A 27,991-nucleotide genomic window follows, 5' to 3' on the forward strand; every position below is an offset into this window, starting at 1 on the left:
CCTTCTCACCCTGTCCTTTGCTTCCATTTGTATGAATTAACAAATGGCCTTCATACTCAAAACAATATCTGTTGTCACAGATCATTAGTATAGAAATGTATTTCACAAAAAAATAAAAATAAAAAAATAAAAAAATAAAAACGAACTCCCAACCCCCAAAACATTTGCTCATTTTCATATGTTTGTAGTTGTGGTTGGTTAAAATGAGTTACTCTGCAAATACACTTGCCATGGTTTTGCATAACGTTGAAATACAAGAATTGCAGATCTTTGTATGTGATGTTCTGAAATGTCACTGCAAGATTTGTGTGAGGACAGACAACATGACTAGTAGGGAAAAGTTAAAGATTCACATTGTTTCACTTTCCTCAAGCATGCATCTCCATTTGTAGGGACTTCAGGTTTATAAACAACATGCATGCCAACACACTAACTCAAATGCTTGTAGGCTTTTAAGTCAGGCAAAGGGGGGTTGCCAAAAGCATCTCTAGTTTAAAACCAGACACATAGTCCAAAACATAAATGACCCAAGTTGAGAAGCTTAAAAAATAAAAATAATAAATAAAATAATTGAGAAGCTTTAGAACAATAAGCTTATAGACTAACAAAGAAGTTTGTTGGAAAAGGGTGTCACTCATTCTTGATCTGTTATTGATCTTAATATGGTCCAAATTGCCTCGAAATTCCAGTTTCTCTTTTTTATGTTTTGGGACTGTTCTGCCTTTTAATGACATGGAAGATATGGATATAAAGCTTTTGTTTTGTCACTGAAAGAAGCTACAGACAATACTTATTGGGAAAAAAAAGGAATGGCATACCTATAAGTGAAATTTTATTTTATTACAAGTTAAGTACACAATCACTTGAAAACAATTACTTACTAACCCAAAAAAATAATAATGATAAGTACAAAAATTTCAAGAAGGTTTCTCAAACATTTTCATCCACTTAGGCCAACCCTACCGCTGACACAGATAGTGATTCTCTTCATAGAGTGCTATGGGAAGATTAATTCAAGACAAAGAAAATTTGTTCCATTGAGAATTCAGTATCTTTCCCTTTGTCTTTGTCTCAGCTTGTGACTTCCCAACTCAGATGGGACTTGCCTTACCATTAGCCCTATATGCAGTTTCAGCAACACTTACTGCTTTGTGAGCCCTGCACCCCAACAGTCCACCAGGGAGGTTCTTTTGTGCGTTGCTCGCTATGCTTCTGGTTTTGGCTGCTTTACTGGTTGTGATTGCTCCAGTCATGTCACCAGCATTGATAATATACTTTTCATCATAATCTGATATAACTGAGACATCTGCAACACTAGCTGTGACGACACTCCACTCAATGCTGGCTTCGCTTGGCTCATACAAGGTGGTTGGGGTCATGCAGCCAGACATATTGTCAGATGCTTGCCTTGTTAGCAATGAATACTGTCCGGTGCCTGATATGTTTTCAATCTCAAATAGATCCGAACTGGCATCACTTGCCATATCATCACACACTGCAGTACAACTTCCCACCAAAGTTGTTGGAAGGGTAGGGGCTTTTGGAATGGCATCCCAGGTTAGCATGGACAGTTTCCTCTCAAGATTCACTGCTATGTCACCCTTTTTCGTCGTACTGGAGCCAAACACCTCAAGTGACTTTCGCGCCTCTTCTTCGGTTTTTTTTTCTTCTTCTTCTAACTGCTTTTTAACTGGCAAATTTTCCACCCCGGGATTGAGAATTGGGAACGCAAAATGATCTCCTCTTTTTGATCCATGTTGGGATTGCTTGGATTCGTTTTGCTCAGCACTTTCACTGGTGTGAACAGATTTTTTGTCCATACAAGGTACACTGCAACCAAAACCAAGGAAAAACCTCTTTCCAATTGCCCTCTTTTGCTTCATTTGGGGCGAGGCTTTCGCGAGACTTGGTAAAAGTGCAGCTTGGCTATTCCAGCTTGCTTCAGAAGGAGCACTAGGTGTTCCAGTCCTGAATCTCGGTTTCAGGTGGTGCAGATCATCGCGGTCTTCCTTCTTCTGCCACTGCTTCCTCTCTTTGTTGTCAGTCATTCCTCGAGTCCCATAATCCATTTTCATGTTGAAATACTTGTCAGCACCAAAGATGCTGATTTCACCCTCTTTAGTCTTTGATCTTCCTGAGCTTCTTGGAGTCTCTTCAGGTGAAATGATTGCTGGACTGGATTCCATAATCGCGCCATCAAGCTTAAGCACAAAGTTCTTCTCTTCTGGAGTATTGAGGTAAGCAGAAAACGAGGCAACACGAAGATGGTTAATGCTATCTTCGCCGTCCATGGAGTGTGAGAAAGGTTGGTAATAATTGGAGATTGTTTTACGGTCCTGTGTCTAAGGTTTCAAGGGATGGAAGATGACCTCCAAGACAGAAAGAATGCTACAAAAAAGAGGGATCATTTGAAAGGTTTTGTTTTGGAGAAGGTTGAAGAACTCTATGACAAGCTCATGAAAAAACTTAGATAGCAAGAGCTTGAGAAAGTTGCCAAAAAAATGGTCGGATATAAAATTGGAAAGGTGAAACAAGCTTGAAAAGTTGGGAGAAGATGATGGGATTTATAGGGGAAATTTGAGATCTGAGAAAGGCTTGAAAATCACTTGGGGTGTTGAGAAACAGTCCTATATGTGTGGACTTTTGGGTGGGTGGTACAAGATGGTTAGAAAGTGGAACCTGCATCTGAGGCTTGTTTGACAGTTTTGAGTTTGGCGCATTATTCTCGCAAACATGGATTGCTTATGTAGTTTGTACAATGTCCTATATGCGGTAAAAAAAAGGTGGATCCTACATGGTTGGGACTTTAATTGACACCTTGTCCAACTTATTTCTCTCACGCAAACCATGAAATGCTTTGTGTATAGCTAGTTTTCGTCACAGTATCGCGAAAGATAAAGTCTGAATACACTCATGCTATATTTGGCAACACTTCGATGCCTTGGATTTGGAATTACAAAAAGTTTAGTATAAATTTTGAATTAAACTTCCTCCAATCCCAAATTCAAGGCACCATTTTGGTACTCCCAAATATAACATCAATCCCAAATCATGTGAATCAGAGGAGTCTAAAGAAAATTAAACTTGAAATGCCTAATTCATGAGCCATCAATGTCTCTGCAGTCCTAAGTTTTGTGGGTCATACCAAACATTAAGGCACATAATCACTAAAGTTAATATGAAATTGTGGATATGATTTAATACACTTCCGTACACTTAGTAAATACCTTTTTATGGACAGCATAGAGACAAGTGGAATGCAAGAACAATTTAAGGTCCAGATTCATTCATTTGGGGATGCCTTGAGGAATATTGGGGGTCCAAATCAAAATGAAATTGATGATATTGATATATAATTAAAGTAACAAAATATATTGTGCTTGTAAGGAAGTTCTTCTACCTTTAGCCTATACAAAGCAGTGTCACCCTAGAGCCCAAGTCCAGCACGTCATAGAGTTACAGGCACATATTTTGCGCGCGCAGACATATATGTGTGTATATATGTCTATGCATGCATGAATAGTCACACTACAGGGTGATATTATAAGTTTTGGCAATTTGGAAACCTATCTTAATAATAAATTTATTTTACCATTATAAGGGGAGTTTGAAGTGCCATTGTTGAACCAAGTGTTATAGTTTAGTTGCACTACAAAGTATAGGGTTCAATTCAGCAAAGTAAGTATGTAAATTTTTTTATTCGTAAAAATAAAAATAATTTTATTGTTCATAAGCAATTTCTGATTCATAAACAGTTGCATGAAACATATGAATTAGGCCTTAAAGCTAAAAACATTGTTAATGTTATGGTTCTATAGTTATGTGACTGCATGTAGCTCACAACAAATTATGGTTTTAAATATTTTGGACTCAGCCTACTACTAGAAAACAAGAGAATACAAAAACGTAGACAGCAAAATGACCAAATTAAAGACTGAAAAGAAAATGTACTCAAAACATTAGTGAACTTTATTAAAGTTGCTTTCGGCAAAAAACCTTTATTAAAGCTGGTTTGAAAATAATTGTGCAATTTGAAGCATCCAAATATCCAATTTCAGTCATATATACACGCAAGTTTATACTCAACCAAAAAAAAAAAATTCCCAGTAAAGATTCAACCTAAATGCCGCAAGCACAGTGGAATCATCGAATAGTCAAATCAGTAACCTCCATTTCATGAAAACGTGCTTCTTATAATTAAAACGATTGTTTGTTTGTTTGTTTGTTTTTTTATTATTATTTTTTATATATATATGCTCATATTCATGCCCTCCTATTGGTTACTAAAATACACCTTTTGCAAATAAAATCATGTTGAACTTTTAGAAAATCTCATAAATCAAGGTTTCAGCTTATTTTTTGCACTTTGATGGGAAGCAAGTTTACTAAACAATTGGTATGATCTCTCCTTGCAAAGGGGGGTTGAGTGTTCTAGCCATGTGAGGGCAATAGTGTGGGTGTGTGCACATTTGCTGGAACTTTCAAAAGAATATATATATATATATATATATATATAAAAGTTTACTGAATGAATTAATAAATTGATGCAAAATAGCTATTAGTCGGGAATGAAGCCAATAACTAGTAAACATAATACTACCTCCGTCCCAAAAAAATTCAGCCTAAACAACCTGGAACTTCTTTTTGATATTCATTACAATCAATTTATATTACTATTTGAAGACAGGTTTCTTCTACAAGGACAAGAGTCAGCAGAATCCCATCCTCAATCTCTTCTTTAAAAGATCCAACTCTATCAAATATTCTCTCTATATTTCCTACTTGAAAAAAAAAACATTTTGAATGCACCCTAATCAAACTTTTTCTTGAAGGAACAAGACAGAAAAGGGTCGGAGCAAACAGCAAAATATAAACTTGATTTGTGTAAAATGAAGAGAGAGTATATAAATCTGAGTCAAGTCTCTCATAAAATAAAAGGAGAAACTAGAATTAATGAAGGAAGCTCAAAATCTGTTTACATATTGTGGGAGCACATACTAAAGCTCAAAAAACAAGAAAGAAAAAGAACTGTTGAAAAAGAAAAGGTGAATACAAATCAGATCCAAGAGAAACTAACTATTAAGACTTTCTCACATCCAGTTGCTAATTTCTCAGTGCCCATAACAGAAATAAATAAATTCTTTGGACTTACAACAGTTAGAGCTGCGTTTCCTATTGAATCATGCCAAAACTTCACATTTCTGTTAGCCATTCATCAGGAAGACGTGGAGTTGTTTTCACCTGCAACCCAGTATTGTTTCACAACAAACAATATCTTCTCAGGGACAAGAGGGCCATCCTCGTGATCGACCATTTTTGTGTCCCACCTCATACCAGCCACAATTCGCTTCACCTTGATCAGCACATCCACTTGCTCACGGATTATAACAGTACCTTCTGGTCTTAGAATCCGATCCATCTCTAAGAGAATGTCCTCTGCATTACACCTGAATAATGCATAGATCACAAGAAATAAATAAAAAAAATAAAAAATAGCTTTGGGCCTGTGAAGCATCTATACAAGTAGTATAATTGAGAAGATATAATCCATCTGGAACTCCACACTTCAGATCAGTTGGAACTTATTGTTAGGCCTTCCTCGGCCTAAAGCTTATTCCCCTTGAATAGTGCATCTGATCTAAACTAAGCCACTTTTGTCGCACATGTGGTTTGCATCATGTGTTTTTTATCTAATAGGTTGGCGAGACAGACTATCGTCCAGATTGTTCACGTTGATGGTATCTAACCTTCTGTGTTTCTTCCCGTATATCAAATTTGATGATTGAATTTGCAAGCATGCATCTAATGAATTAACTAAACCCTTGTCAAAGGTCCCCAGCCTTCAACAGAACAAAGTATGACATTTAATAAAAAAAAGTAAAAATAAAAAACTTACTTGTCCTTGTACAAGCTGAAAACACCATTAGCATGAATAAGGTCATAAGTCCTTGGATATGTGGAGAAGGCTTCACACCTAAACAGGAAGCAAAAACATATGAGGGGAAAAAAAAAAAAAAGACCAGTGGATCCAAGTTAAGCATCAACTTGGCATAAACAGTTCTTTTTTTTTTTCGCTGGTAAATAACGAAACATAAACAGTTGTTAGCTCTTTCTTCTTCCTTTTTCTCTCTTTTATTTTGTTAGATTAATTCTATCTAGCAGAGGATGAATTTCAACTACTAACAGAAAAGCAGCATTCGAGATCCTATTACTATTAGAGCATTCTTGTAAAATTATGGCATGTTTAAACTTTATTGAGATATATTGCAATATTAACATAAAATATGCAACAATTCATACAAGGGAAGGAAATAAACTCTTTCTCGCGTTATTCAAGTCCTAGCCATCCGGTCACAGATGTAAGCAAATGATGGTGCAAATCCTTTTGACAAGGTTTTCAATAAAAGAAGAAGAGAGCAAGCCAGCTCAACTGTCAAACACAGTTGCAGCATTGGAGATCATACCATGGGCCTAGATTTAATCAGCGGTAAACAATTTATAACAAGAAAACAAGAAAGAGATTATTATGGTTCCCCACTCTCTCCTAAAATGTTCTCTCTTTTTTTTTTCCTGTGTTTTGGTTAAAGGCATATACTTGCCTATTTTTAGGCTAAAGACCAGATACGTACAGTGAAAAAAATTGAGAACTGAAGAAGGGGGGGAGACAGATAACTAAATGTTCCTCAAACATGACTCCACGAATATACAAACCACCCAGCCCGCATCTGAACTATAAGTCTAATTACTGTCTCCAACTTGCATTTGGTACTGATTTATTGCAATCCTAGCTGCAGAAACAATATTTTTATTGACTTTGTTGGTAGTGTTCGAAAGAAAAATTGCCAAGAGTACGTTTGAGACACCATTAAAATAATAGTATATGAACTCTGCTATGATACCAAATTCTAAGGACAGTACAACTATCATCATGGTTTTGTGCTTCTCATTGGTCACCACTCCTATTCACAGACATTTTAAACAATGCTTTTCAAACAATTCATGGTAAGATGTCACTGTGAAAGCATAAGTTCTAGAGCACTGAAGCTTGCTTTCCCATTATTCTTGTTTCTTCTTCCCCAAATCAGTCAACTAGCTCCTCATTCTGAAGCACTCCCACTTCAAATCTTTCCCCATTTGGAGCAATCTAACAATTCATTTTTTGGTAACACAACTATCATCATGGTTTTGTGCTTCTCATTGGTCACCATTCCTATTCACAGACATTTTAAACAATGTTTTTCAAACAATTCATAGTAAGATGGCACTGTGAAAGCATAAGTTGTAGAGCACTGAGGCTTGCTTTCCCATGATTCTTGTTTCTTCTTCCCCAAATCAGTCAACTAGCTCCTCATTCTGAAGCACTCCCACTTCAAATCTTTCCCCATTTGGAGCAATCTAACAATTCATTTTTTGGTAATACTGCTCATAAACAGCAAGACACATCATATTTCTAATAAATAGCAAGACACCAGAATTAGACATTTTCTTGTAACATTGATAATAAACTGTAACACACCAGAAATATGATGTTATAAAGTAGTGGCTGATCCATTTCCCCTGTTGTCTATGGAGCAATTATTAACTGGGTTGTTGTTAAATCTTACTTTGGTCCTACTAATTCTAGAATTTTCATCTCATGGTCTTTCTTGATCTCTAAATCCGCCTGTGTTCTTTACACAGCCGGTCCCAAAAGGATGGGGGTTGCGTCAGTGATGGAGATCAATGGTACCAATCTTTAAAGGTGTATAAAAGGTGCAAAAGGAAGATTCTAAGACTCAAGTTGGCATAAGCTCGATGACGTGGGTGCACTTGAAGTCTTGCATAATTGGGGATTTTGGTCAAATTGCATTACTACTTTTATTAATCTAGAGTCAAGTATGGATTACCACAAATATGGGGTAATCCAATAGTCAAATATTGATTACCTCAATTATGGGGTAATCCAAGAGTCATGAGTTACACTCCTAGAATGCTATAAAAAGGATAGGATGTAAACTTAGTGAGGTCGTGAATGAATAAATAAAAATATCTTACAAAATTTCTTCTGAATTTTCATCCTATAAACTCTTATTTGTTCCAATTGTTCGAGGTAGCTTTATTTGTTTCAACTGTTCAACGTAGCTTGACAGCCGGCGTAAAACTTTGTCATGACTAATATGAACATGAATTTAGCTGACCCCATATATTTGGGAAAAGGCTTGGTGGTTGTTGTTGTTGGTCTTGTTTGCTTTCTGATACCTACCTTCCCTTTGACAAAAACAAAACAAAAACAAAAAAGAAGAAGAAGAAAAGAAAAAAGAAAAGCATGATTGATTAACAAGGTCCTGTAACGAGAAAACAGGCAGTGATAGTGGAATAACAGCTTCATCAGGGAAACGGGATTTGTATTTTGTAGCAAAACTTATTATGGCAGAGATTTGACATCAGTCACATCACTATTCTCGACCTTTTATAGAATACAATTTTTCAAGACATGACCAGCACACATTCTGCCACCAAATCTAAATAGCCATAGTAATTTACAGGACTAGTACAGATTATCAGGTTAACTAGGGTATGGTATATCATCCACCTACTCAGAAGGCAGGCAGAGAGAGAGAGAGAGATAGTAGTTCATCCTCCTACTTCAGAAGGCAGTCACAGAGAGAGAATGAGACAGAAAGACAGACAGAGAGAGAGAATTCCAATTGCAAGCATGAAATAAGCAAAATAAACATAAAATATAAAACTATTCCCATGTGATCAATCAATAAGCATCCCAAAGAGATTATGATGGTGTTTATGATTCACAAAAGAATATACAAGGCACAACAATACAGCATGCAGAATATTTGTATGGTAGGATTGGATGCAATCACATATCACCTCAATAAATTACAAAAAAAAAAAAAAAAAGAAGAAGAACATTACATAGTATTTGGCAATAAAAATGCACTTGTTCTTAATTTTTTGTCTGTAAATCACTTGATCAAAATTTAATAGACATATTTAAGAAATTTTATTACTTAAATGTGATATCAAAAATCTGACGAGATGTATTAAAATGGACACGTGAATCTTATTCCTGGAAAAAATGAGACAAAATCCGATCCAAGCAAATGATAATACGGACACAAACCACCCCGAATATGATGCAAGTAAAGCAATAACTAAGCAGATGAGATAAATGTTTCATAAACTTACCAATCATGGTAAATGCCAATCAACCCACGCTCATATATAACTCCCAGAGTGTCTCTCTCAGCTATTGTTGGCATGACATTCATTACCCACAATTTGGGAGAATCGAGTGCAGCAGCAAAACTTCCTAGACCCGCATTCATATCCATAATATTGCGATACCTCCCAGTGTGAATTATCTTATTGATCCTTTTATAAGATTTCATATGCTTCTTCCACAAGTTGTTATCCTCTTGGAACAACTCAACAGATATTCCAGGAATGGATCCACTAGATATTCTAGGCGGAACAGCATTGAGCCTATCTGGAAATGACGGCAATTCCCCACCAGCAACTTCGTCTGAATTGGTAGTCTCTGGATAAGGAGTTACACATACTTCCATCTTCTTGTACCTATACGCGACCAAAAACCAAGTTGAAATCTGGATATAAACTTGTAGAAGATTGTAGCATTGCATACAGCTTAAAATCATTAAAGTTCTTATCCCAATATTAGATTGAAGTCCTCAAATCATGGACAAATATTAAAATTTCAAGGCTCGTGGCTACCCACATATTTGCTAAGACAACACACTTTATCGAAGGAGAAAAGAAAAAAAAAAAAAAAAAAAAAAGAAGAAGCAATAGAATGATTTCATTTTACAGGCTTCTATATTTTTTGAAGTGCTTACCTTATAAAGTTCACAAAGCTTTCTAGAACAATTTTTTATTACACAAGGCATGCAAAACAGGACCAGAAACTGATGCAAGAATGACATGCAGTATATAGAAACAAAAACAACCTTAAAGATTTTAATCAAACTTTTCCATTGCTACATTCAAAGAATTAATGCATAGCAATTTCAGCATGGCTTATTTTTGTATTAGATGGTGAGCGCATCTTTATTTGGACAAAAAATTCATATGTTCCATCAATTAACATTCAAGTTGATAAGTAATGCGAGTAAGATTTATCAAGTGCAAAGAAGATACCAGACATCATTTGCATTTGTGGAATCACACATAGTAACACGAGAATCTCGCTCATGGCAATATTCCTTATTTGTTCTTTTCCTCCATATAGCAATTTCACCTTTCTCATGCTTCTTTTCCCAGCAGAGAAGTTTAGCAACCTCTTCAATCTTCCTTTGTTCATCCTTAAGTTCTTTTTCAGGACGCTGCCATGATTTATAATTGGTCCTCCAGTTGATGGGAGGACCTGAAAGCACCCAGTAGCCGCCAGGTCTAAGAACTCGATCAACTTCCTTCATGTACATTCCATCTACAAAGACAAGTTTAATGACGTTATTTAAAAATATATATAGTTCCATCACCTAAATTATATTAAAAAGTAATCAGAAGGAAAAATAAAAGAAGGAAAGAGTGATCATTCATCATGATCCTACACTTCATTGTCAGAAAGTAGAATGTCATGGGGTTATATATTAGTTATTATAGATTTATTTTACATTGTTCATTTGCTACATGACTCTTCATCAATTGAGTCTAGAATATTTTAGTATTGTGTTATGTACTTATGTCTATAAGGAGCCCCAAAAATTCCCTTAAAATGAAAGGAACTTTTTGGTATCTATCCATTGATTTTTTATTTTTTTTAAACTTAGGTTGCTGGCTAAGGAGGTGAAAGCTTATATAAGAACTATTTGGTAATTTATATTGGATAAAAGCTCCTCATTCAAGTATAAACTCCTCATCTAAAGGAGTGCAAATGGAGAGTTTTTAATAATATGTGTTCTTATTGTTCCAAAAAGAGTGTGTGTAAGCAAATGGTAAGAAATTAGGCAAGCATCTCTACAACACGACTAGAGAGGCCGTGATTCTTGGCACGTGTAAGGCTGACAATGGGATATAACATCTTGGCGCTGCACGGCTGTGGCTGCAGTTGGAGTGAAAGTGACCTTTTAACTTTTAAATAAACCTAACCAAAGTAACAGGTGACTGCTGGCACGATCTACATGGTGTAAGACAAACGAAGTTCTTAACTAAAGTAATAGGTCAGTGATTGTTGAGATGGAGTAAAGCTAACCTATGTCTTGTCAATTGAGATACAATGTCATGCGTCGAACAGTTGTGGGCACAGTTAGAATGAAGAGTAACTTTTTGAAAAATTACAAACTCGAACGATGAGAATTTGAATCTTGATCGGACTATAGTCACTTAGCAACTATTTATAATCTATTACAACCACAACAAAATCCATCAAGAACTTTTCTCACCATTTGCACCCCATGGAATCAAGCAACGAGAACAGTGAGCCATGTCAAAAGCTCTAGATGGAAATGGCAGCTTTATAGTTCCAAGAACACCAATAACAGCTGGCACACCTCTTTCCAAAGCAAATTGAACTTGTGCTTCATGTGAGTCTCGTGGGGCGAATGACATTGCTATAACATTTTTTTTGAACAGGTATGCACCCCAACTCGCAACCTGAACACGAAATCCCCAAGCAATTGATCAATCAATAATACAAAATAACTAGATAGATGCTGAGTATTTTTTTTTTTTTGATAAGTAATACATAGATGCTGAGTAATAAAAAATATAAATCACATGAAAAATGGAAAATTCAAACTAAATCCTAAAAAGAACAGGTGCACAAATACATGTATACAAGAACTTGGAAAACTAGAGAGCCATATTAATATCAGGATTTCAAATCCCCTAAAAGAAGAAATAACATTGTGTTAATGAACTTTGACTTACCCCACATCCAGTATCTAACGCAGTTCTAACCATTCCATTGGCCATTGGGATCACTGAAGCAAGTTGATCTATATAAGCATCCGCTCCCTGAGGAAACTGTGTTCCACCACCAGGGAACCTAAACACATTGCCTTCATATTGAATCCAATTCTGAATAGCCTTCTCAACAGTCAAGCTCTTATACGGTGCATTTGCATAGGGCACGTAGTCACGACTCTTGGGCCATGGAAATGGGGTCACATATCCTTTAGGTGCTGGAATAAGACAATGCAGCTTCTCTTCCTCTGGAGGACAATGTCTCTCCCTGTAATTCATATTTTCTCGAGGGAATGTCATTGCCCTCATTTGATCTTGACATGGAGTGTAATCGATGTAGCGATCATTGCATGGTTTGAAAATTTTAACTTCTGATTTGGGACCATCAATTGTCCCAACTTCATCACCGTGATGAGTCTCGAAATTAAGATTTCCAATGAGGTTGCAATCCACCTTTTTCGTCATCTCTTGAGCTATACTGTCTCCCTTACCAAAACCACTTCTTTGCCATGCACCCAAAACATAGAAGAAACAACACAACCCAGCAACAATAAAGATAGACACGGAGTTCCTAGTTCTGTTGTCTCCTGGATTACCTTTTGTCTTCATGATTCACCTGCAATGTTTTTATAAAATTAAATTAATAATAAATTAAAATAAAATTGATGTGGAAATATATATTGAATGCTTGATCTAAATAGTTCAAGTGAAAATTAATAAATGCAACATTAAAATTTTAGGTAAGTGCCTGGGACACTTCTCCCTATTGACATTTGCAATGTCGAATACTTGTCTAATTGGCACTAGTGTCCAACAGTTGTTCAAACACTTTTCTAGTCCACCTCTATTTACCCAGATAATGATGATGGTGAGTAACCAAACGACATGTTTATATGACTTTTCATGGTGAATAACAAATAGACACACTTACCGCATAAATGTCCATGATCAAATAATGTTGATTTTAAATTTACAAAGAAACGCAGATAGTGTGTCCCTTCGAGAGACAGTAGAGTAGCAGCCTTTGCTGGTGGTAAAACACAACAGTCAGCGTCCAAAGCGTAGGCCATGGTGCATCTTCTAATGTCTCTGCAATTACTCATTTAAATTGAAACAGAAAGGAACCCTTTTTCTCTCTCCATTTGGTCAGAAAATACAGATGCTCTAACCTAACTATCATAAAGTGTGTGTTTTATGAGGCTTACATATTATTATAAATGTGTGTATGCACCCTTGCCTGTTACATCAGATAATTATGAGCATTCAAAAACTAAAAATGAGGATAAAAGCTTGACTCCTTTATGAGAAGATCATTTATTGGTGGCCATGAAAGGCGACATATGTCCCTCAATATAATAAATTAATTCGCCTTAAAATATAGATCCAACACCACCACCATAATTCTGAACTTTAGTTTCACTCTGCATATACTTTCAAGATCTAAACAACAACTAAATTAACTGGTGAGCTATACAATGAAAAGAACTAGCATCAGATTCCAAAAGTGTGATCCCAAAAATTAACTGGCTCAATTACAGATTCACTCTAAAACGGAAACACAAAGTATAAACCACTTAGAGTCCACGAAAACAAAATTGATATATACACATGTATATGTTGTTTTGCATTGTATCGGACAAATATCAGTGATGAATACATTATAAAAAATAAAAATTAAAAATTAAAAAAAAAGGTCAATGAAATCAGCGATAACGCGAAACAGCATAGAAATTTTGAAAATCTTACGGATCTTGGAAGAGAGATGGCGATTTCCTGGAAAGAATCAAATCAACGACATTTTTGGTTCGCAATATGTATTCACTTCATGCAATGCCAAAATTCATACGGTGAAATGAAATCAGTTGAGAGGAGAGAAGGATGAGATGGTGATCGGAACTGAATTTTCACTAATTCAAAAAAAAAAAAAAGCTTAGGAAGAGTGTGAAAATGAGAAGTTTAGAAAGAGGAAGTATTTCTCTCTCTAGAATGGTGATCTAAAGAAGATAGATATATCCTTCTCTCTTTCTCTTTCTCTTTCTCTTTCTCACTCTTCTTCTTCGTGCTGGGAATCTTACTCAAGAGAGTCCTTAAGACATGGAGATCTCTGCTTTAGTCTATCTCTATCGTCCTCGTATAATTACAAAAAACAATAATGATAATCTGCTACTTCGATGTGAATAATAAGGTTAATGCTCTACCCAATCATAAGTTGACACTTCAACTTATGAAAAGAACTGCTTTGTGTGACTGTACAATTGCGAGATTTTATATTCCTTTATATTAATTATAAATAAATAAAGAAATTAATTTGCAAAACGATAAAGTCAGTAACTCGTACACGTGATAATCAATATTTTGTTTATACGTGTGACCTTTGGATACTATAAAAAGCTAACATAAAATGTGCCACTTGGAATTGAATTGTCATTGTGTTGGTATTTTTGATAGTAAAATGTTTATTGTGTGTATCATACATTCATACCATGTATGACTCAACCTTAAATTTTAAATTTATTATATGATAAGATATATAATGCACATTTTCATTAACTATGATTTGATGTATACACTTCTGCAAATACGTATTTGATACATGGAAAAATAATAAGTTTTTTTATAAAAAAATAAAATAAAATAAAAGTGTATTGCCAAGCATTTAATATAAATTTTTTTAAATGATGTGAATTTTAACTTATATTCTTAATGCATCTAATTTCATCAATGTCCCAAGTCAATCTATCTTTATTTTTGTTAATTTATATATTTTTTTATTTTTGTTAATTTATAAATATTTTTTTCACATTCTTTTGGATAATACTCGTTGCATTACTTAAAATATTTTGTATATATTTTGAAATCATTTTTTTTTTTTTTTGAACAATTTATTGTACCTCCTAACTCTACCATCATATTTTCTCAAGGTTGTTTAGTTAGGTGAAAATTATAACATAAAGTAAAGTGAAATAAAGAAAAATTAGGTTTGCATATGGTACATTTGGTTAATGGAAAATGATTTCAAGAATGTTATAGGAAAATATTATTTTATTAGTTTGGATAGTATGAAAGTAAAAAGAAAGTGATTATACTTACTCTATGTCCAATAAGAGTTTTAAAAAAAAATTAATATTATGCAATGAATGATGAAAAAATATATATATAATAAGGCAACCAACTTTTAAAGGTTGGATCGTAACTAGAATAGAGAAATTCATCTAAAAAATATTATTATATTATATTTTTATTATTATTAATCACGTTCGAAAATATGGATGAGACGTGACTAAAGAATAGAGATTTACCTAGATATCATTATTATGTTATTCTTTTTATTATTAATTATATTTTAAAATATTTTCATGTGAAAAGAGCCTCTTTTTAAAACATTTTTTTTTAAAATTTTATTCAAACTCCAAAAAAATTAAAAATTTTATCTTCCTTTCTATTTTAATTAATACAATCTAATTCTAAGTCACATAAAGCGGGAGCAAGAGGAACAGCGAATTCGAATGATATAATTAAATCATAAATAATGAGAATTTAAAATAGAACACATGTGAAGTGTAAGAGTGAGAGCGAGAGCGATACTCTTGAGATGAATTGTATGACTTTTAACCAAACCAGTCATTGAAAAAAAAAAAAAAAAAAAAAAAACGAACGAGCCGATAGGAACTTGGGACTTTTAATCAAATTTTGTAAATATGATACGCGTTTTGGCCCTTTTACAAATCATTTGTTTTGGCTACTTGAGCTAACCGTATAGATCTCATCGGAGAGGAGCCAAACATTTTCTCTACGGTCCTTCCACTAAAACCCTAGTTACTTCAACCAAACCGCTTCAACTACCACACTCGGCAAATCCGGCGAAAACGCACAATTTCAGATCCTTGTCCCAATGGGAACACTTCAGGTACATGAATTCATATCCATGCGTTTACCAGATTTCCATGAAGGGTTTGAGATTACTGATTAGGTCTCTAATTTGGGCATTTTCTTTTATTCATCTGAAACACAGTATATAAGTGAAGTTATAAAAACTGCATTTGAGTGATTCTTTCTTTGTGGTTTCTCTTCTGTAGGTCTATGATTTTGAGGTTATTGCAAGTGAAGCTTGAAGCAATTTCAATTGGGCTAATGGGTTTTAATCACATTCTTTATTAGGTTAGGGTTTTGGAATGAGTCCAACTTTACTTCCTAAACATGTAGCCGCGGTGGTTAAATACCAGAAAGACCCTCTCAGGGCACTGGAAATGTTTAATTCAGTGAAAAATGAAGATGGGTTCAAGCATAATTTTTTAACATATAAATGCATGATTGAAAAGCTTGGTTATCATGGATTGTTTGAGGCGATGGAGCGCATGATTGCAGACATGAGAACGAATGTCGGCAGTAATTTGTTGGAAGGAGTGTATATTGGAGCCATGAGAAATTATGGTAAGAAAGGGAAGGTTCAAGAAGCTGTCAATGTGTTTGAGAGGATGGACTTCTATGATTGCGAGCCTTCGGTGCAATCTTATAATGCAATCATGAATATATTGGTTGAATATCAATACTTTAATCAAGCCCACAAAGTGTATATGAGGATGAGAGATAAAGGGATTGTGCCTGATGTATATACATTCACAATTAGGATAAAATCCTTTTGTAGGACGAAAAGGCCTCATGCTGCTTTAAGGCTTCTTAAAAACATGCCTTCCCATGGGTGTGAACTCAATGCAGTTGCTTACTGTACAGTGGTTGGTGGATTCTATGAAGAAAATTTGCGAACTGAGGCATGTGAGTTGTTTGATGAGATGCTTAGAATGCAAATTTGTCCAAATATAGCCACATTTAATAAGCTTATACATACACTTAGTAAGAAGGGGGATACCCAAGAAAGTGAAAGGCTTCTCAGCAAGGTTCTCAAGAGGGGAGTCTATCCGAACTTGTTTACTTTCAATATCTTTATTCAAGGCCTTTGCAGGAAAGGGATGCTTAATGAGGCTGCCACTATGTTGGATGGTGCAAGGAGCGAAGGTTTTACTCCTGATGTTGTCACATACAACACACTTATATGTGGCTTGTGTAAGAACCTTAAGGTTGAGGAAGCTGAGTGCTATTTGCGAAAAATGGTGAATGAGGGGTATGAGCCTGATGCTTTCACCTATAATACAATTATTGACGGGTACTGTAAGCTAGGTTTGGTGCAAAATGCAGAAAAGATTAGGAATAATGCAATTTTTAAGGGGTTTGTGCCAGATGAATTTACATGCTGCTCTTTAATTAATGGTTTATGCCGGGATGGTGATATAGACAGGGCCCTGGGTATATTTAGTGAGGCACTGAAAAAGGGATTAAAGCCGAATGTTATCATCTACAACACATTAATTAGAGGGTTATCACAGCAGGGTCTTATTTTGCAAGCCTTGCAGCTGATGAATGAGATGTCAGAAAATGGTTGTTTCCCTAATATATGGACTTACAACTTAGTTATAAATGGATTGTGCAAGATGGGTTGCGTGTCTGATGCCAATAACCTTATGAATGATGCTACTGCCAAAGGGTTCCTTCCTGACATTTTCACTTTCAACACATTGATTGATGGCTACTGTAAACAGTTGAAGATGGGCAATGCAATTGAGATAGTAAATAGAATGTGGGATCATGGTGTAACTCCTGATGTGATCACATATAACTCGGTGTTGAATGGCCTTTGCAAAACTGCAAAAGCTGATGATGTGGTGGAAACTTTCAAAGCAATGGTGGAGAATGGTTGTGCTCCTAACATTATCACATATAGTATACTCATAGAAAGCTTGTGCAAAGCTCGAAAATTAGTGGAAGCTTTAAACTTGCTTGAGGAAATGGAGAACAAGGGTCTGACTCCAGATGTTGTCAGTTTTGGCACACTGATCAATGGATTTTCTGAGAATGGGGATTTAGATGGCGCCTACCAGTTGTTCAGAAAAATGGAACGACAAAATAAATTTTCTCATACAACAGCAACTTACAACATAATGGTAAGTGCATTTTGTGAGAAGCTAAATATAGAAATGGCAACAAAGCTATTTCATGAGATGGATGAGAATGGCTGCCCCCCAGATACCTACACTTACCGTGTCATGATTGATGGCTTCTGCAAAACAGATAATGTTGATTCTGGGTACAATTTTCTCCTCAAGATGATCGAGAAAGGGTTCATTCCATCATTGACAACGTTTGGACGGGTGATAAATTGTCTGTGTGTAAAGCATAGAGTACATGAGGCAGTTGGTATAGTCCGACTTATGGTGCGCAATGGTATTGTTCCTGATATTGTGGAGACAATTTTTGAGGCTGACAAAAGGGAGGTAGCAGCACCTAAGATTGTTGTGGAAGACTTGTTGAAGAAGAGTCATATAACTTACTATGCATATGAACTTTTATATGACGGCATTAGAGGTAAGAAATTAGAAAAGAAAAGGTTACAACGAAAGTGATCTCATGATTCTAGAGAAAGGTCTTTCCGAATTGATAGATGGGTTTCTCAATTGCAAGGGGAGTATTGCAAAGCTGTCGGATATCAAGCTCTACCGGCATTTGTAAAAAGTTATTGCAGAATGCATGGTAGTCTTATGCCACACTTAAATCTTTTTACTTGTTAATTTAAGGTTTTTGATATAATACTCCTAAAAGGTAATATATCTCTTGGATGTTTCAGGGGTAAAAGCACTCAATAACAAGATGCAAACAGCAGAGTGGCTACTGTTGCTGAGTGGCAAGCTAATAGGTACCATCTTATGAAATTCAATAACACATGTTAAAACTAGATGTTGCAGGTCTTATTTGAATTACCAGTATCCAAGAAATTGATTGTCATGTGCCCCATATCAGCAAGGAGGAAGATTTGCTAGCATTTTCACTTAAAAGATGAATCTTGCGTATTTAGTTGTCCTTGCCATTGAATGAACTGACTGTTACTAACTATATCTAACATTTCCAGCTTACTAGACTACCCAGTTTTATTTAGCTTTTCTTATCATTATACGACTTGACTGCTTCAAATGGTTTTACACAGGTTAATTCTCTTACAATCACATAATTGTTGCAGGCATATTTTCACAGCTTTCAAACTCCATCTTGCCCTCTATAAAAGCTGGGGTAAAAGTTTCTATGCATTATTATCTCAATGCAGAAGAAAATGAAATAAGCTGGGTTCAAGTCCTGGTTTTGTATGGATGTGTTATACATTGAATACCAAGGTAACTCTTATCAATGAAAGTAAGAGTTTGCGTTGATTTATCTTCCTTTTTTCCCTTGAAGTTTCTTTTAACAAAATAAATTTGATTCGAATTTATTTATAAATAAAAAAATAAAAATAATAAAAATAAAAATAATATATATATATAGTAGAAAAGAATTATATAAATATGGTTACTCTGTTGTTTCTGGTTTTCAAGTATCAGATGTTTAAGTGATCCCGCACTACTGACTGTCATTAATTTCAGGTAGGCCCCAAATCCCAATAGAATGCCACGCGACTGTTGCCACGTGCTATATAATTGTGCTTAAGATATCATTCAGCTTTGAATTGGTTACTATAGAAGTACTGTGTTCCAAGTCCTCCACCTTGACTTTACACACTCAGTTTTCAATGTGGAGGACTTGTTTCCTTATCGAGACACGTTGCCTCCTAATTTTCTTCTACTTCTTCGTTTTTTTTTTTTTTCCCCCCTTTGGGCAATGATATACTGAAATATGGTACCAATTGTTTTTTTATAATTGATGCAAAAAATGTAGTAGTGAACCCAATCAAGTAAGCAGACCCCACTTTGAGTCTCAACTTTTGAAAAATGGAGTGCCACGTCAGCAATTGTTCTGACACGGCTATCCACCTTAATCGGATACTCATAATCCATGGTGTGGGCATCTCAATGATATCATATCTTCCATTATTATCTCCTCTGGGCCCGCCATTTTGGACCCATATTATCCACTCCGTTCTCTACATTTGGAGAGCGGAGTGGAGCAATTGGTGTGGGCCCCACAAAGTGGAGATGCCCACACGGATTACTTGGGAGTCACTTGGGCTCTCCACTTGGAGAGATATTATCCAAAATAGTATGCACACCAGATACCCTAACGAAGGAGTTCCTTGACGTGGCTTTGGATTGTAGCAGTGTCATATTTTCTTCATTAGATTCATTACTCTAATTGTATTTTGTCAGGATAATATTCTGTAAGCAAGTGAAGAGAAAGTGCAAGCGAAAGTCAAGGTGGTTGATGCTGCAATTGTAATCTGAAGTGGATCACCTTCATTTTAAGATATTTCTGCCCGTAGTTACATGGTTCTCAATTAGAAGAATGAAGCAAATGAAGCTGCATGTAAAAGCCTGTTTGGAGGTGTCGGTGAATCACTCGTATTACTTACTAGAATATCTAATGAGAAATTCAGTCCAGGAGAAAGATATGGCAAAAAAGTGACATTCCGGCAATAGTGTTATGCATTGCCCAACTACCGGCCATTGGAGTGCTGTGAAACGGGGTTGAGGTAAATCCCACCCTACTCAGGTCTTAATTCATATTCAAATTGATTGTTATTGCAGTTTGAGGGCAAAGAATATGAGGACTCCCAAAAGAATATGTTGTAAAACTGATGGTTCAGAATTGTTGGAGGAATGAGAGCAAATGAACTTCACAGAATGTTTCTTGTTTAGAAGTATATGGCTGTGTCATGGAATTGCAACTAAATGGGACTTCCAAGTTTGCAAGTTATGCTGCCGGATTATATAGTTATCATTAGTAATTTAACATTTTTTATTGAGCAGGTAAAATATATATATATAAAAATAATAATAATAATTTATCGAACAGATTTTGACCTTTTTATTTATTATTTATTTTTTTAAGCTTAGTCCAAAAGGATTGCACTTTTACTCTGGGCTGTGTAATTTGACAGTAATCAAAGAAATGGGAATGCATAAATTTATGTCAGAGTTAATGTGCATTACCGTGATACCTTATAATGTGAAGGGCTTTTCGGATCATAAAGGAAGTTGAACTTGTATTTGAAGTGATAAATCATTTGAAATTTTGATATAATAAAAATAAATAAATACACAAACATAACTGATATAGAATTGTAATCCAAAAAGGAACAACGCCAGAGAGCCTAATGAAGTGCCCATCGTATATATAGTAAGGAAAACCTCTGAATATTGGACTATAATTTAGCACGATCCATTAGAAATTAGAATATGGCAACCTATGAATTTTGAAAAAAAAAAAGAAAAAATAAAAATAAAAATTCCCCCAGAGTAAATAGATGATCAACTAGTTCTCCATTCTTCGTACAATCATGACGAATCACTGCCAAAGGAAAACCATGTTCCTGCAGCTTGTGGACAATCACGACGAATCACTGCCAAAGGAAAACCATGTTCCTGCAGCTTGTGGATGTTCCAACAAAGTGAACACCAAGGGATAGTGTTAAACTAACATTCCAAGCTACTTTGAAACAAAATCTCTCAACTGTACAAAGTTAGATGTCTTCCCAAATAGTAACCACTGCCAAATGCATATTGTCAGGAATATTCGGTTCACCGCTGTGAGAACTCACGTTTGAATTGCATGTTAAGAACGACAAGATGACCATATTTTTTAGTTCCATGGATCCATAAACAATATCCCCAATCTGAAACAAAATATTCTCCACCATGTTGTTTCCTACTCCAACATATATTTCCAAGATCAACAATGGAGCCTGCAAATGAAAAATCTCCCAAGTAGATTTCCAATTATTTCTTCTTAAACCATGCTTCCCAAATGCGATCCTTAACCTGTAAGAAAACCCCAAACCAGAATACACTTTGAAGCATTGTCAATATCATCCAGCTTCCTAATCCTGAAACCACCCTTCAGATTTGAGACAAGTAACCGGAACCCGAAGCAGATAAAGTTTCTTGAGATTTTTTTTAACACCACATAAAAATTTTCTGATCTTTTCATACAAAAAAGTCTGTCTTACTCTCTAATGGGAAGTTCAAAAACTGAGGTCCAAAATTATAAAATGAAGTTGAGACTGTTTTAATCACTTTGACACTTCCCGTTATTGAAAGATTAAGCCCATTCCAGTGAGAGATTCTCGATGCAACTTTGCCAATAAGGGTTGCTATTTTCAGTTCTCAAAGCCCCCAACAAAAGTTTACCTCCACAATATTATGCACTAAATTTCACATAGATCCAATTCCTTGTCATTATGGGATCTGCGTAAATAATTAAATTTCAACTTAAATTTCCTACTTATTCCTGTACAAGTTCCTATTCTCAAGATCCAAACTCTTAACAGCAATAACAACCAAATCCTGCAAAAAGTAGATAGAATTAGTATTCTATTCATAACAATCTCTCTCTCTTCCTTCTTAAATAAAACATGATCCCATCAAATGCAAACCCCACTCAAAGGAAAATAGTTGGTAAATAGAGTATTGTTTTATATACAGCTATCTAAGGCCTGTTTGATATCTTTCATTCTTTAGATGCCTGAAAATGAAAATGATGAAAAGTTTGAAAATTGCCATCTTGGGTCATTTATGTTGGTACTTGATATTTTGAAAATGCAGAAAATATCTTTTAGTCTTCCCAGAAAATCGGCCATTCTCATAAAATCTTCTAAAAAACATGTCTCGAGAACACTCTGCCAGACATTTTCTGTGTCATTTTTTACGTTTTGGGGGAGCATAAAATAATTTTCAAATATGGTTCCTAACAGGCTAGCAATTTCCAAATTCAAAAGAGAAAAACACCTATTCTTATTGCCATGCAAATATAAAAGACAACCCATTATAGCAAGGAAAAACAGCAACTGCCCTGCTATTTCTTACTGAATATGTATGTTGCTGCTATTTCTTATATATATCATTTTTCAACTTATTTTATGACCAAATGAAGACTTCAGAAAACAATCACTAATTAACCGACACTTGAGAAGAGAATACGGGCTTGCAAGAGATTTTGCATAAAATGAAAAATCAATTCACCTTCTGGGATTTCTAACCAGTAAACATTAAAACAAAATAAGATAAGGAATTTAAGAAGCAGTGTTTATAACTCTAAAACAAATAATTTGTTGACCAGTAGACTTCATAATGAAGATCTCTCTGACTCCACATCTCTAATTGAGGAATGGTGGAGTAAAGAAAATTTCAAACACACACTACGTTCGGAAAAAGAAAAAAACAAAAATCTTACAAAATTTTCTGTCCTTCTAATAAATTGTAATTCTCCAAATCCAACCTTTCTAAATCAAATAAAGTGAACCGAAAACAGGTTGAAGTACTGCAAAAATTTCCAAAGGTATTTCAGTTGAACATACAACTAAAAGGATGAAATCAAATTGTATAGAAGACATATACTTATTTCTTACTTTTGTAGTGGTTATTATATTTTGAAGCACAAATACCGACACAGACGTATCACGGACATAATTATACAGCAATCTCAAAAAAAAGAAAAAAAGAAAAGAAAAGGGAAATGGACATGGCAGGGATATAAAATAAAATGATATTATTATATATAAATATGTACACAAAATTTTGATTTTTTATCATTTTACCCACGTTATCAAGAAATACAATCACAAATTTGGAGCATAGAGCTGGAAATGCATGTCTTTTTTTCTAAAACTTTATACCATTTTTCTATTAACCCATAATATATTTTAAAATTGCAAAACTACCCTGTTGTGTCCCAAAAGTGTCTAAACGTGTCCCCGCTATGTCCATGCCGTATCAACCAGGGAAAGAAATTCCTGTTATGTCCATGGCGTGTTCTAGCTGTATCAACCAGAAAAAAAAAAAAAAAAAAAAAAAAAAAAAAAAAAAAAAAAAAAAAAAAAAAAAAATTATTCAAACTCCAGGACACTCTTAGCCATGTCGCCTACTACTCTAAATCAACCACTCTTCTTTGTACAAAGTCAAAATGAATGAAAGAGTATAACTGTATAAGGACTTACATGTTTGCAAATTAGGCAGGTTTCCATGAGCTTGGAAGCTGTTGAATGTCACCTATCATGTCCTTTTTGCAACATGAATCTTGATTCTTCCCTCAAGTAGTTGTAACCCGTGGGGAATATTTACCATTCAGTTTGCCTTCAGATCAGCCTCACTTACCTTGGGATCTCACCCTACTGTAGGGAAACATTGACAAGTAATTCTGCAAATGAGTGGTTACACTCGATCAAATTGATATGCAGTCAAAGGATGCTTCTGAGTTTGAACAAGGAGGCTGGACAGCAAATCAAAAAATAAATCCATGTACAGTGTAGTTTTGGTAACCTCTACCTCAACATTGTTTTACCATAAGTGGATGTTGTTCAGCCATAAATTATCTAAAATTGAACAATTGGTAAGGGTGCATAATGAGGGTTCAAAGAAAGGAGTAAAGTACTCATGAGGTTACCAACATATTTAAATCATGTTGATCATCATATAGTCTATTATTCAAATTTAAGTTATGTTGTTGTGGGTACTCTCCAGATACATGTAGGTGCATTTCAAGTATTACAGCACAGTTTTACGGCAATTATTTCAACAATGGTTTGGCTTCAGTAGATACTTCACTGCTTTACACCCCAAACCTTTAAGATTGAAACCAATGAGGGGTTAGGAAAGGACTAAAAAAACTGTACATGAGGTCATCAACATAATTCATGGCACAGCATATGAAGCTAACCACAAAATAATCTATCATCCAAATTTCGACCCATGTAATTTTTGCTGGCTTTTTTATGTGTCAGGGGACTTGTTTTTATTAAAATCTTACTCAAATACAGAATCAAAAAGAAACCCTAGCTATCAACATTTACCAGAAAGGCAGGGCCCCATCTCATACAGAAGAACTCCATCCTGGTTCCTTCTTCGTCCCAGTTCCTTCCATCACACTTCTGATATTAATTACCTCTTCCCACTGGCCCACATCAGCATAGATGTTTGACAAGGAGACATATGCCCCAGAATCACATGGCTTCAACTCAATAACCTTTTTGGCAGCTAGCCTCCCAAGCTCAATATCCCCATGCACTTTGCAAGCAGCAAGAAGAGTTCCCCATACCAAAGGGTCAGGTTTGATAGGCATGCTGTTAATAAACCTTTCAGCCTCTTTCAGTCTTCCTGACCGGCCAAGAAGATCTACCATACATGCATAGTGTCTGTAACCAGGCTCAATACCGTGGTCTTTGACCATTGAATTCAGATGAAAATAGCCTTCTTCAACCAGACCACTATGGCTACAAGCAGATAGAACGCCAACAAAAGTCACTGAATCAGGTTTGATTCCTGATTCCTTCATAAGTTCATAGATTCTTAGAGCCTCTACACCTTTTCCATGTTGAGCACAACTTGCGATCATAGAGGTCCAACTGATCAGATCGGGTTTCCAGATTTGTTCAAATGCTTTATGGCATTCGTCAATGCTTCCACATTTTGAGTACATCATAACCAGTGAACTGCCCACAGAAACTTCTGAGTCTAAACCCACTTTCATGCTGTGTGCATGCAATTGATTACCAATGACAAACCTATTTAGTTGCGCAACAGCCCCGAGAATAGATGAAAGGTAAAAGGAGATGATCTCCAAATCAGCCGTTTGCATTTCAAAGAATAGTAGAAGTGCCTGTTCAAGGCACCCACTTCGGGCGTATCCTGAAATCAAGGAAGAGAATGAAACCTGATCTTTTAGGGGCATCATGTCAAACACCCTCCTTGCCAAATCTAAGGCACCACATTTTGAATACATATTCACTAGAGCACCACCAGCAAGTATCTGGCTGCCAACTCCTCCACGAAGAGCATACCCATGAATTTCCTTACCAGTCTTCAGGAAATGAAGGGCAGAACATGCAGTTAGAACAGCTGTTAAGGTCATTTCATCAGGCCTAGTTTTGACGAACAACATCTCTCTAAACAACTGAATGGCTCGATCTGCACAACCATGCTCTGCAAAACCAGCAATCATTGAAGCCCATGAAACAACATCTTTCTCTGTTATTTGATCAAAAACTTCATACGAATCCTCTAAACTACCACACTTTGAGTACATTGTGAAAAGAGAGCAGCCCACAGAAACATCAAAGACTAACCCAGCTTTAATAGTGTAGCAGTGGATCTGTGTCCCCAAATTTAAGCAGTCAACAATACTTAAGACACTAGAGCTACAAAACTTATCAGGTCTCAGACCCTCCTGAAAAATTCTCAGAAACAAATTGATTGCCCTTTCAGGATTCTCATTCTGGACAAGAGTTGATACCATAACAGCCCACGTACCTAGGTGCTTTGAATCTTCTGACTCTCTAAACACCATCTCAGATAAATCAATCGCTCCTATCTTCGAGTACATATTGATCAAAGAAGCCTTTACAGCTGAATCACAGTAGAAGCCACTTTTAAAAATCAAACAATGGATTTGGATTGCCTCTTTAAACATAACTGGGTTAGCACAAGCAGTAAGCACACTAGTCACGGTGTAGTTATTTATATCCTTCCTCGTCTTTATGAATTCTTTGAAAAATTGAAGAGCAGAAATATAATCGTCCTCCCTAACAAAACCAGAAATGATAGCAGTCCAAGAAACTACATTGCGGATCGGCATCCTCGAAAATTTCTTAACGGCCTCACCCATATTCCCACATTTGGCATATAGATCAATAATAGCAGTCCCTACAAAAACATCTTCTTCCTCACCACACTTAATGACCCACCCTTGAACCCCTCTACCCAGCTCGAGCTCTTCAAGTGCAGCACAAGCAGTCAAAATGCTAGAAAATGTAAAACTGTTTGGCATTAAATACCCATGACACATCTGCGAAAAAAGATCCAAAGCAACCCAGTTCTCCTTCTCATTCACAGCCCCAGATATTATAGCATTCCAACAAACCACATTGTTGCATGACACATCATAAAACACCCTCAATGCATCCTCAAAGCTGCAATACTTCGAAAACAAATCAATCATTCCAGCCCGGACATAACCATTTGAAAAGAACCCATTTTTCAGTGCAAGTGAATAAACCTGCTTTCCCCATAACGGAGATTGCATGGCTTTACAAGCCGAAAGAACACTCCCATAGGTGAACTGATTCGGATCAAAACCCAAAAAACGCATCCTACAAAAAGTTCTCCACGTATCCTCAAATAATATATTCTGATTGTAACCCGAAATCATGAGATTCCAAGAAACGGTATCTGGCTTAGGAATTTGCTCAAACAATCTGAGTGCATCAGCCATGGCATTAGATTTACAGTAACAGTCCACTAAAGAATTTGCGACGTAGATATAGGAGTTGAAGTTAGTGGTTTTGAGGAAGTGGGCATGTATGACTTTGGTGTCATTGATTGTCCACTTCCTTGATTTGGTCCAGTCATTGAAGAAGTGAAAAGGGTTGAGAAGAGAGACGTTGTGTTCATGCTTGTCATGAAAAAATGATGGGTTTTCAACAACGGCGATGGTGGATACGAAATTGCGTCGAAAAACAGAGGTTTTGGGTTGGAAATTTTGGTGGATCAGAAAATTCATTTGTGTTTAAAAGAAGAGAGAGAGAGCATTGTAGAAATTGGTTTTCAATTGCCCCGGGACTAAATGCAACGGTATTTAGTGGAAGGACGGAGAGTGAAAGGCATTGCCACATCTGACTCTTCCAAAATATTTAAGTTACGTGGCATATTTTTATTGGTTTGTTGAACTTAGTCAATGGTATTTAGTTCTATTCTTATTTATTATTAACGTTAACAAAACAAAGGCTCAATAACGTCAAGATGGCCGAGTTGGTCTAAGGCGCCAGTTTCAGGTACTGGTCCGAAAGGGCATGGGTTCGAATCCCATTCTTGACAAAAAAAAAAAAAAAATCTCTTTTCCCGATTTTGAGACTGACAAATTTTTTTTTTTTCCCTCTTTCTGATTTTGAGACAAATTCCATCGAGAAGATGGAATTAATAACATACAAACTTATAAAACATGAATCCTTATAAAAAAAAATTTATAAATGCATAAAAATAAGTTTTTGAATTTATTGTTTTGATTTTACAAAATATTTTATCTTATTATTGTTGCCACTATATGAATT

The 27,991-nt window shown here is 35.6% G+C and overlaps 4 protein-coding genes and 1 non-coding gene across 8 annotated transcripts; 2 read left to right on the forward strand and 3 right to left on the reverse strand.

The window, feature by feature from the left end:
• Positions 1-815: 815 nt before the first annotated feature.
• Positions 816-2,852, reverse strand: LOC132284588 (protein PHYTOCHROME KINASE SUBSTRATE 3-like). Its single transcript, XM_059786700.1, has one exon. The coding sequence runs from the start codon at positions 2,289-2,291 to the stop codon at positions 1,092-1,094; it is 1,200 nt and encodes a 399-aa protein (XP_059642683.1). The 5' UTR covers positions 2,292-2,852; the 3' UTR covers positions 816-1,091.
• A 2,072-nt stretch (positions 2,853-4,924) lies between these two features.
• Positions 4,925-14,029, reverse strand: LOC132283312 (probable methyltransferase PMT2). The gene is made up of 7 exons (XM_059785251.1): positions 13,666-14,029; positions 11,884-12,535; positions 11,397-11,607; positions 10,153-10,441; positions 9,184-9,573; positions 5,897-5,974; positions 4,925-5,447 (listed from the first exon to the last, which is right to left on the reverse strand). Exons 2-7 carry the CDS (start codon positions 12,526-12,528, stop codon positions 5,216-5,218), a joined length of 1,845 nt encoding a protein of 614 aa, XP_059641234.1. The 5' UTR covers positions 12,529-12,535; positions 13,666-14,029; the 3' UTR covers positions 4,925-5,215.
• Positions 14,030-15,429: 1,400 nt separating this feature from the next.
• Positions 15,430-20,596, forward strand: LOC132283983 (putative pentatricopeptide repeat-containing protein At1g74580). 3 transcript variants are annotated; one of them, XM_059786046.1, is made up of 6 exons: positions 15,430-15,826; positions 15,996-18,336; positions 18,433-18,501; positions 18,596-18,664; positions 18,986-19,136; positions 19,383-20,596. In XM_059786046.1, exons 2-5 carry the CDS (start codon positions 16,092-16,094, stop codon positions 19,126-19,128), a joined length of 2,526 nt encoding a protein of 841 aa, XP_059642029.1. In that variant the 5' UTR covers positions 15,430-15,826; positions 15,996-16,091; the 3' UTR covers positions 19,129-19,136; positions 19,383-20,596. The 3 variants fall into 3 exon arrangements, 2 of the variants coding, with proteins under 2 accessions (XP_059642029.1, XP_059642028.1); XM_059786045.1 differs by having other exon boundaries at positions 15,431-15,826; positions 20,103-20,596; XR_009472173.1 differs by lacking the exons at positions 18,986-19,136; positions 19,383-20,596 and having other exon boundaries at positions 15,996-18,501; positions 18,596-18,665.
• Positions 20,597-20,988: 392 nt separating this feature from the next.
• LOC132283981 (pentatricopeptide repeat-containing protein At1g74600, chloroplastic) lies at positions 20,989-27,769 on the reverse strand. Of its 2 annotated transcripts, none has more exons than XM_059786044.1 (3): positions 24,740-27,769; positions 23,888-24,087; positions 20,989-22,238 (listed from the first exon to the last, which is right to left on the reverse strand). In XM_059786044.1, the coding sequence occupies exon 1, from the start codon at positions 27,442-27,444 to the stop codon at positions 24,760-24,762; it is 2,685 nt and encodes an 894-aa protein (XP_059642027.1). In that variant the 5' UTR covers positions 27,445-27,769; the 3' UTR covers positions 20,989-22,238; positions 23,888-24,087; positions 24,740-24,759. The 2 variants fall into 2 exon arrangements, with proteins under 2 accessions (XP_059642027.1, XP_059642026.1); XM_059786043.1 differs by having other exon boundaries at positions 20,989-23,708.
• Positions 27,678-27,758, forward strand: TRNAL-CAG (transfer RNA leucine (anticodon CAG)). The gene has a single exon. It is a non-coding gene; the product is annotated as a tRNA-Leu (tRNA).
• Positions 27,770-27,991: the final 222 nt, after the last annotated feature.

The sequence above is a fragment of the Cornus florida genome, unplaced genomic scaffold (assembly GCF_030987335.1).
Source record: "Cornus florida cultivar Cherokee Brave unplaced genomic scaffold, ASM3098733v1 CherokeeBrave_3.0.0_Hap2_Chr11, whole genome shotgun sequence".
NCBI classification, from domain to species: Eukaryota; Viridiplantae; Streptophyta; class Magnoliopsida; order Cornales; family Cornaceae; genus Cornus; species Cornus florida.

What these genes read in the sequence shown, in the direction of transcription:
- LOC132284588 (XM_059786700.1), bottom strand. Translation starts at nt 2,291, where the DNA reads ATGGACGGCGAAGATAGCATTAACCATCTTCGTGTTGCCTCGTTTTCT.
- LOC132283312 (XM_059785251.1), bottom strand. Translation starts at nt 12,528, where the DNA reads ATGAAGACAAAAGGTAATCCAGGAGACAACAGAACTAGGAACTCCGTG. An exon ending in CGTTAGATACTGGATGTGGG is followed by an intron (nt 11,608 to 11,883) that starts GTAAGTCAAAGT and finishes TTTCGTGTTCAG; the next exon opens with GTTGCGAGTTGGGGTGCATA. An exon ending in ATTGGCATTTACCATGATTG is followed by an intron (nt 5,975 to 9,183) that starts GTAAGTTTATGA and finishes CTTCCTGTTTAG; the next exon opens with GTGTGAAGCCTTCTCCACAT.
- LOC132283983 (XM_059786046.1), top strand. Translation starts at nt 16,092, where the DNA reads ATGAGTCCAACTTTACTTCCTAAACATGTAGCCGCGGTGGTTAAATAC. An exon ending in AAGTTATTGCAGAATGCATG is followed by an intron (nt 18,502 to 18,595) that starts GTAGTCTTATGC and finishes TGGATGTTTCAG; the next exon opens with GGGTAAAAGCACTCAATAAC. An exon ending in GCTGAGTGGCAAGCTAATAG is followed by an intron (nt 18,665 to 18,985) that starts GTACCATCTTAT and finishes TAATTGTTGCAG; the next exon opens with GCATATTTTCACAGCTTTCA.
- LOC132283981 (XM_059786044.1), bottom strand. Translation starts at nt 27,444, where the DNA reads ATGAATTTTCTGATCCACCAAAATTTCCAACCCAAAACCTCTGTTTTT.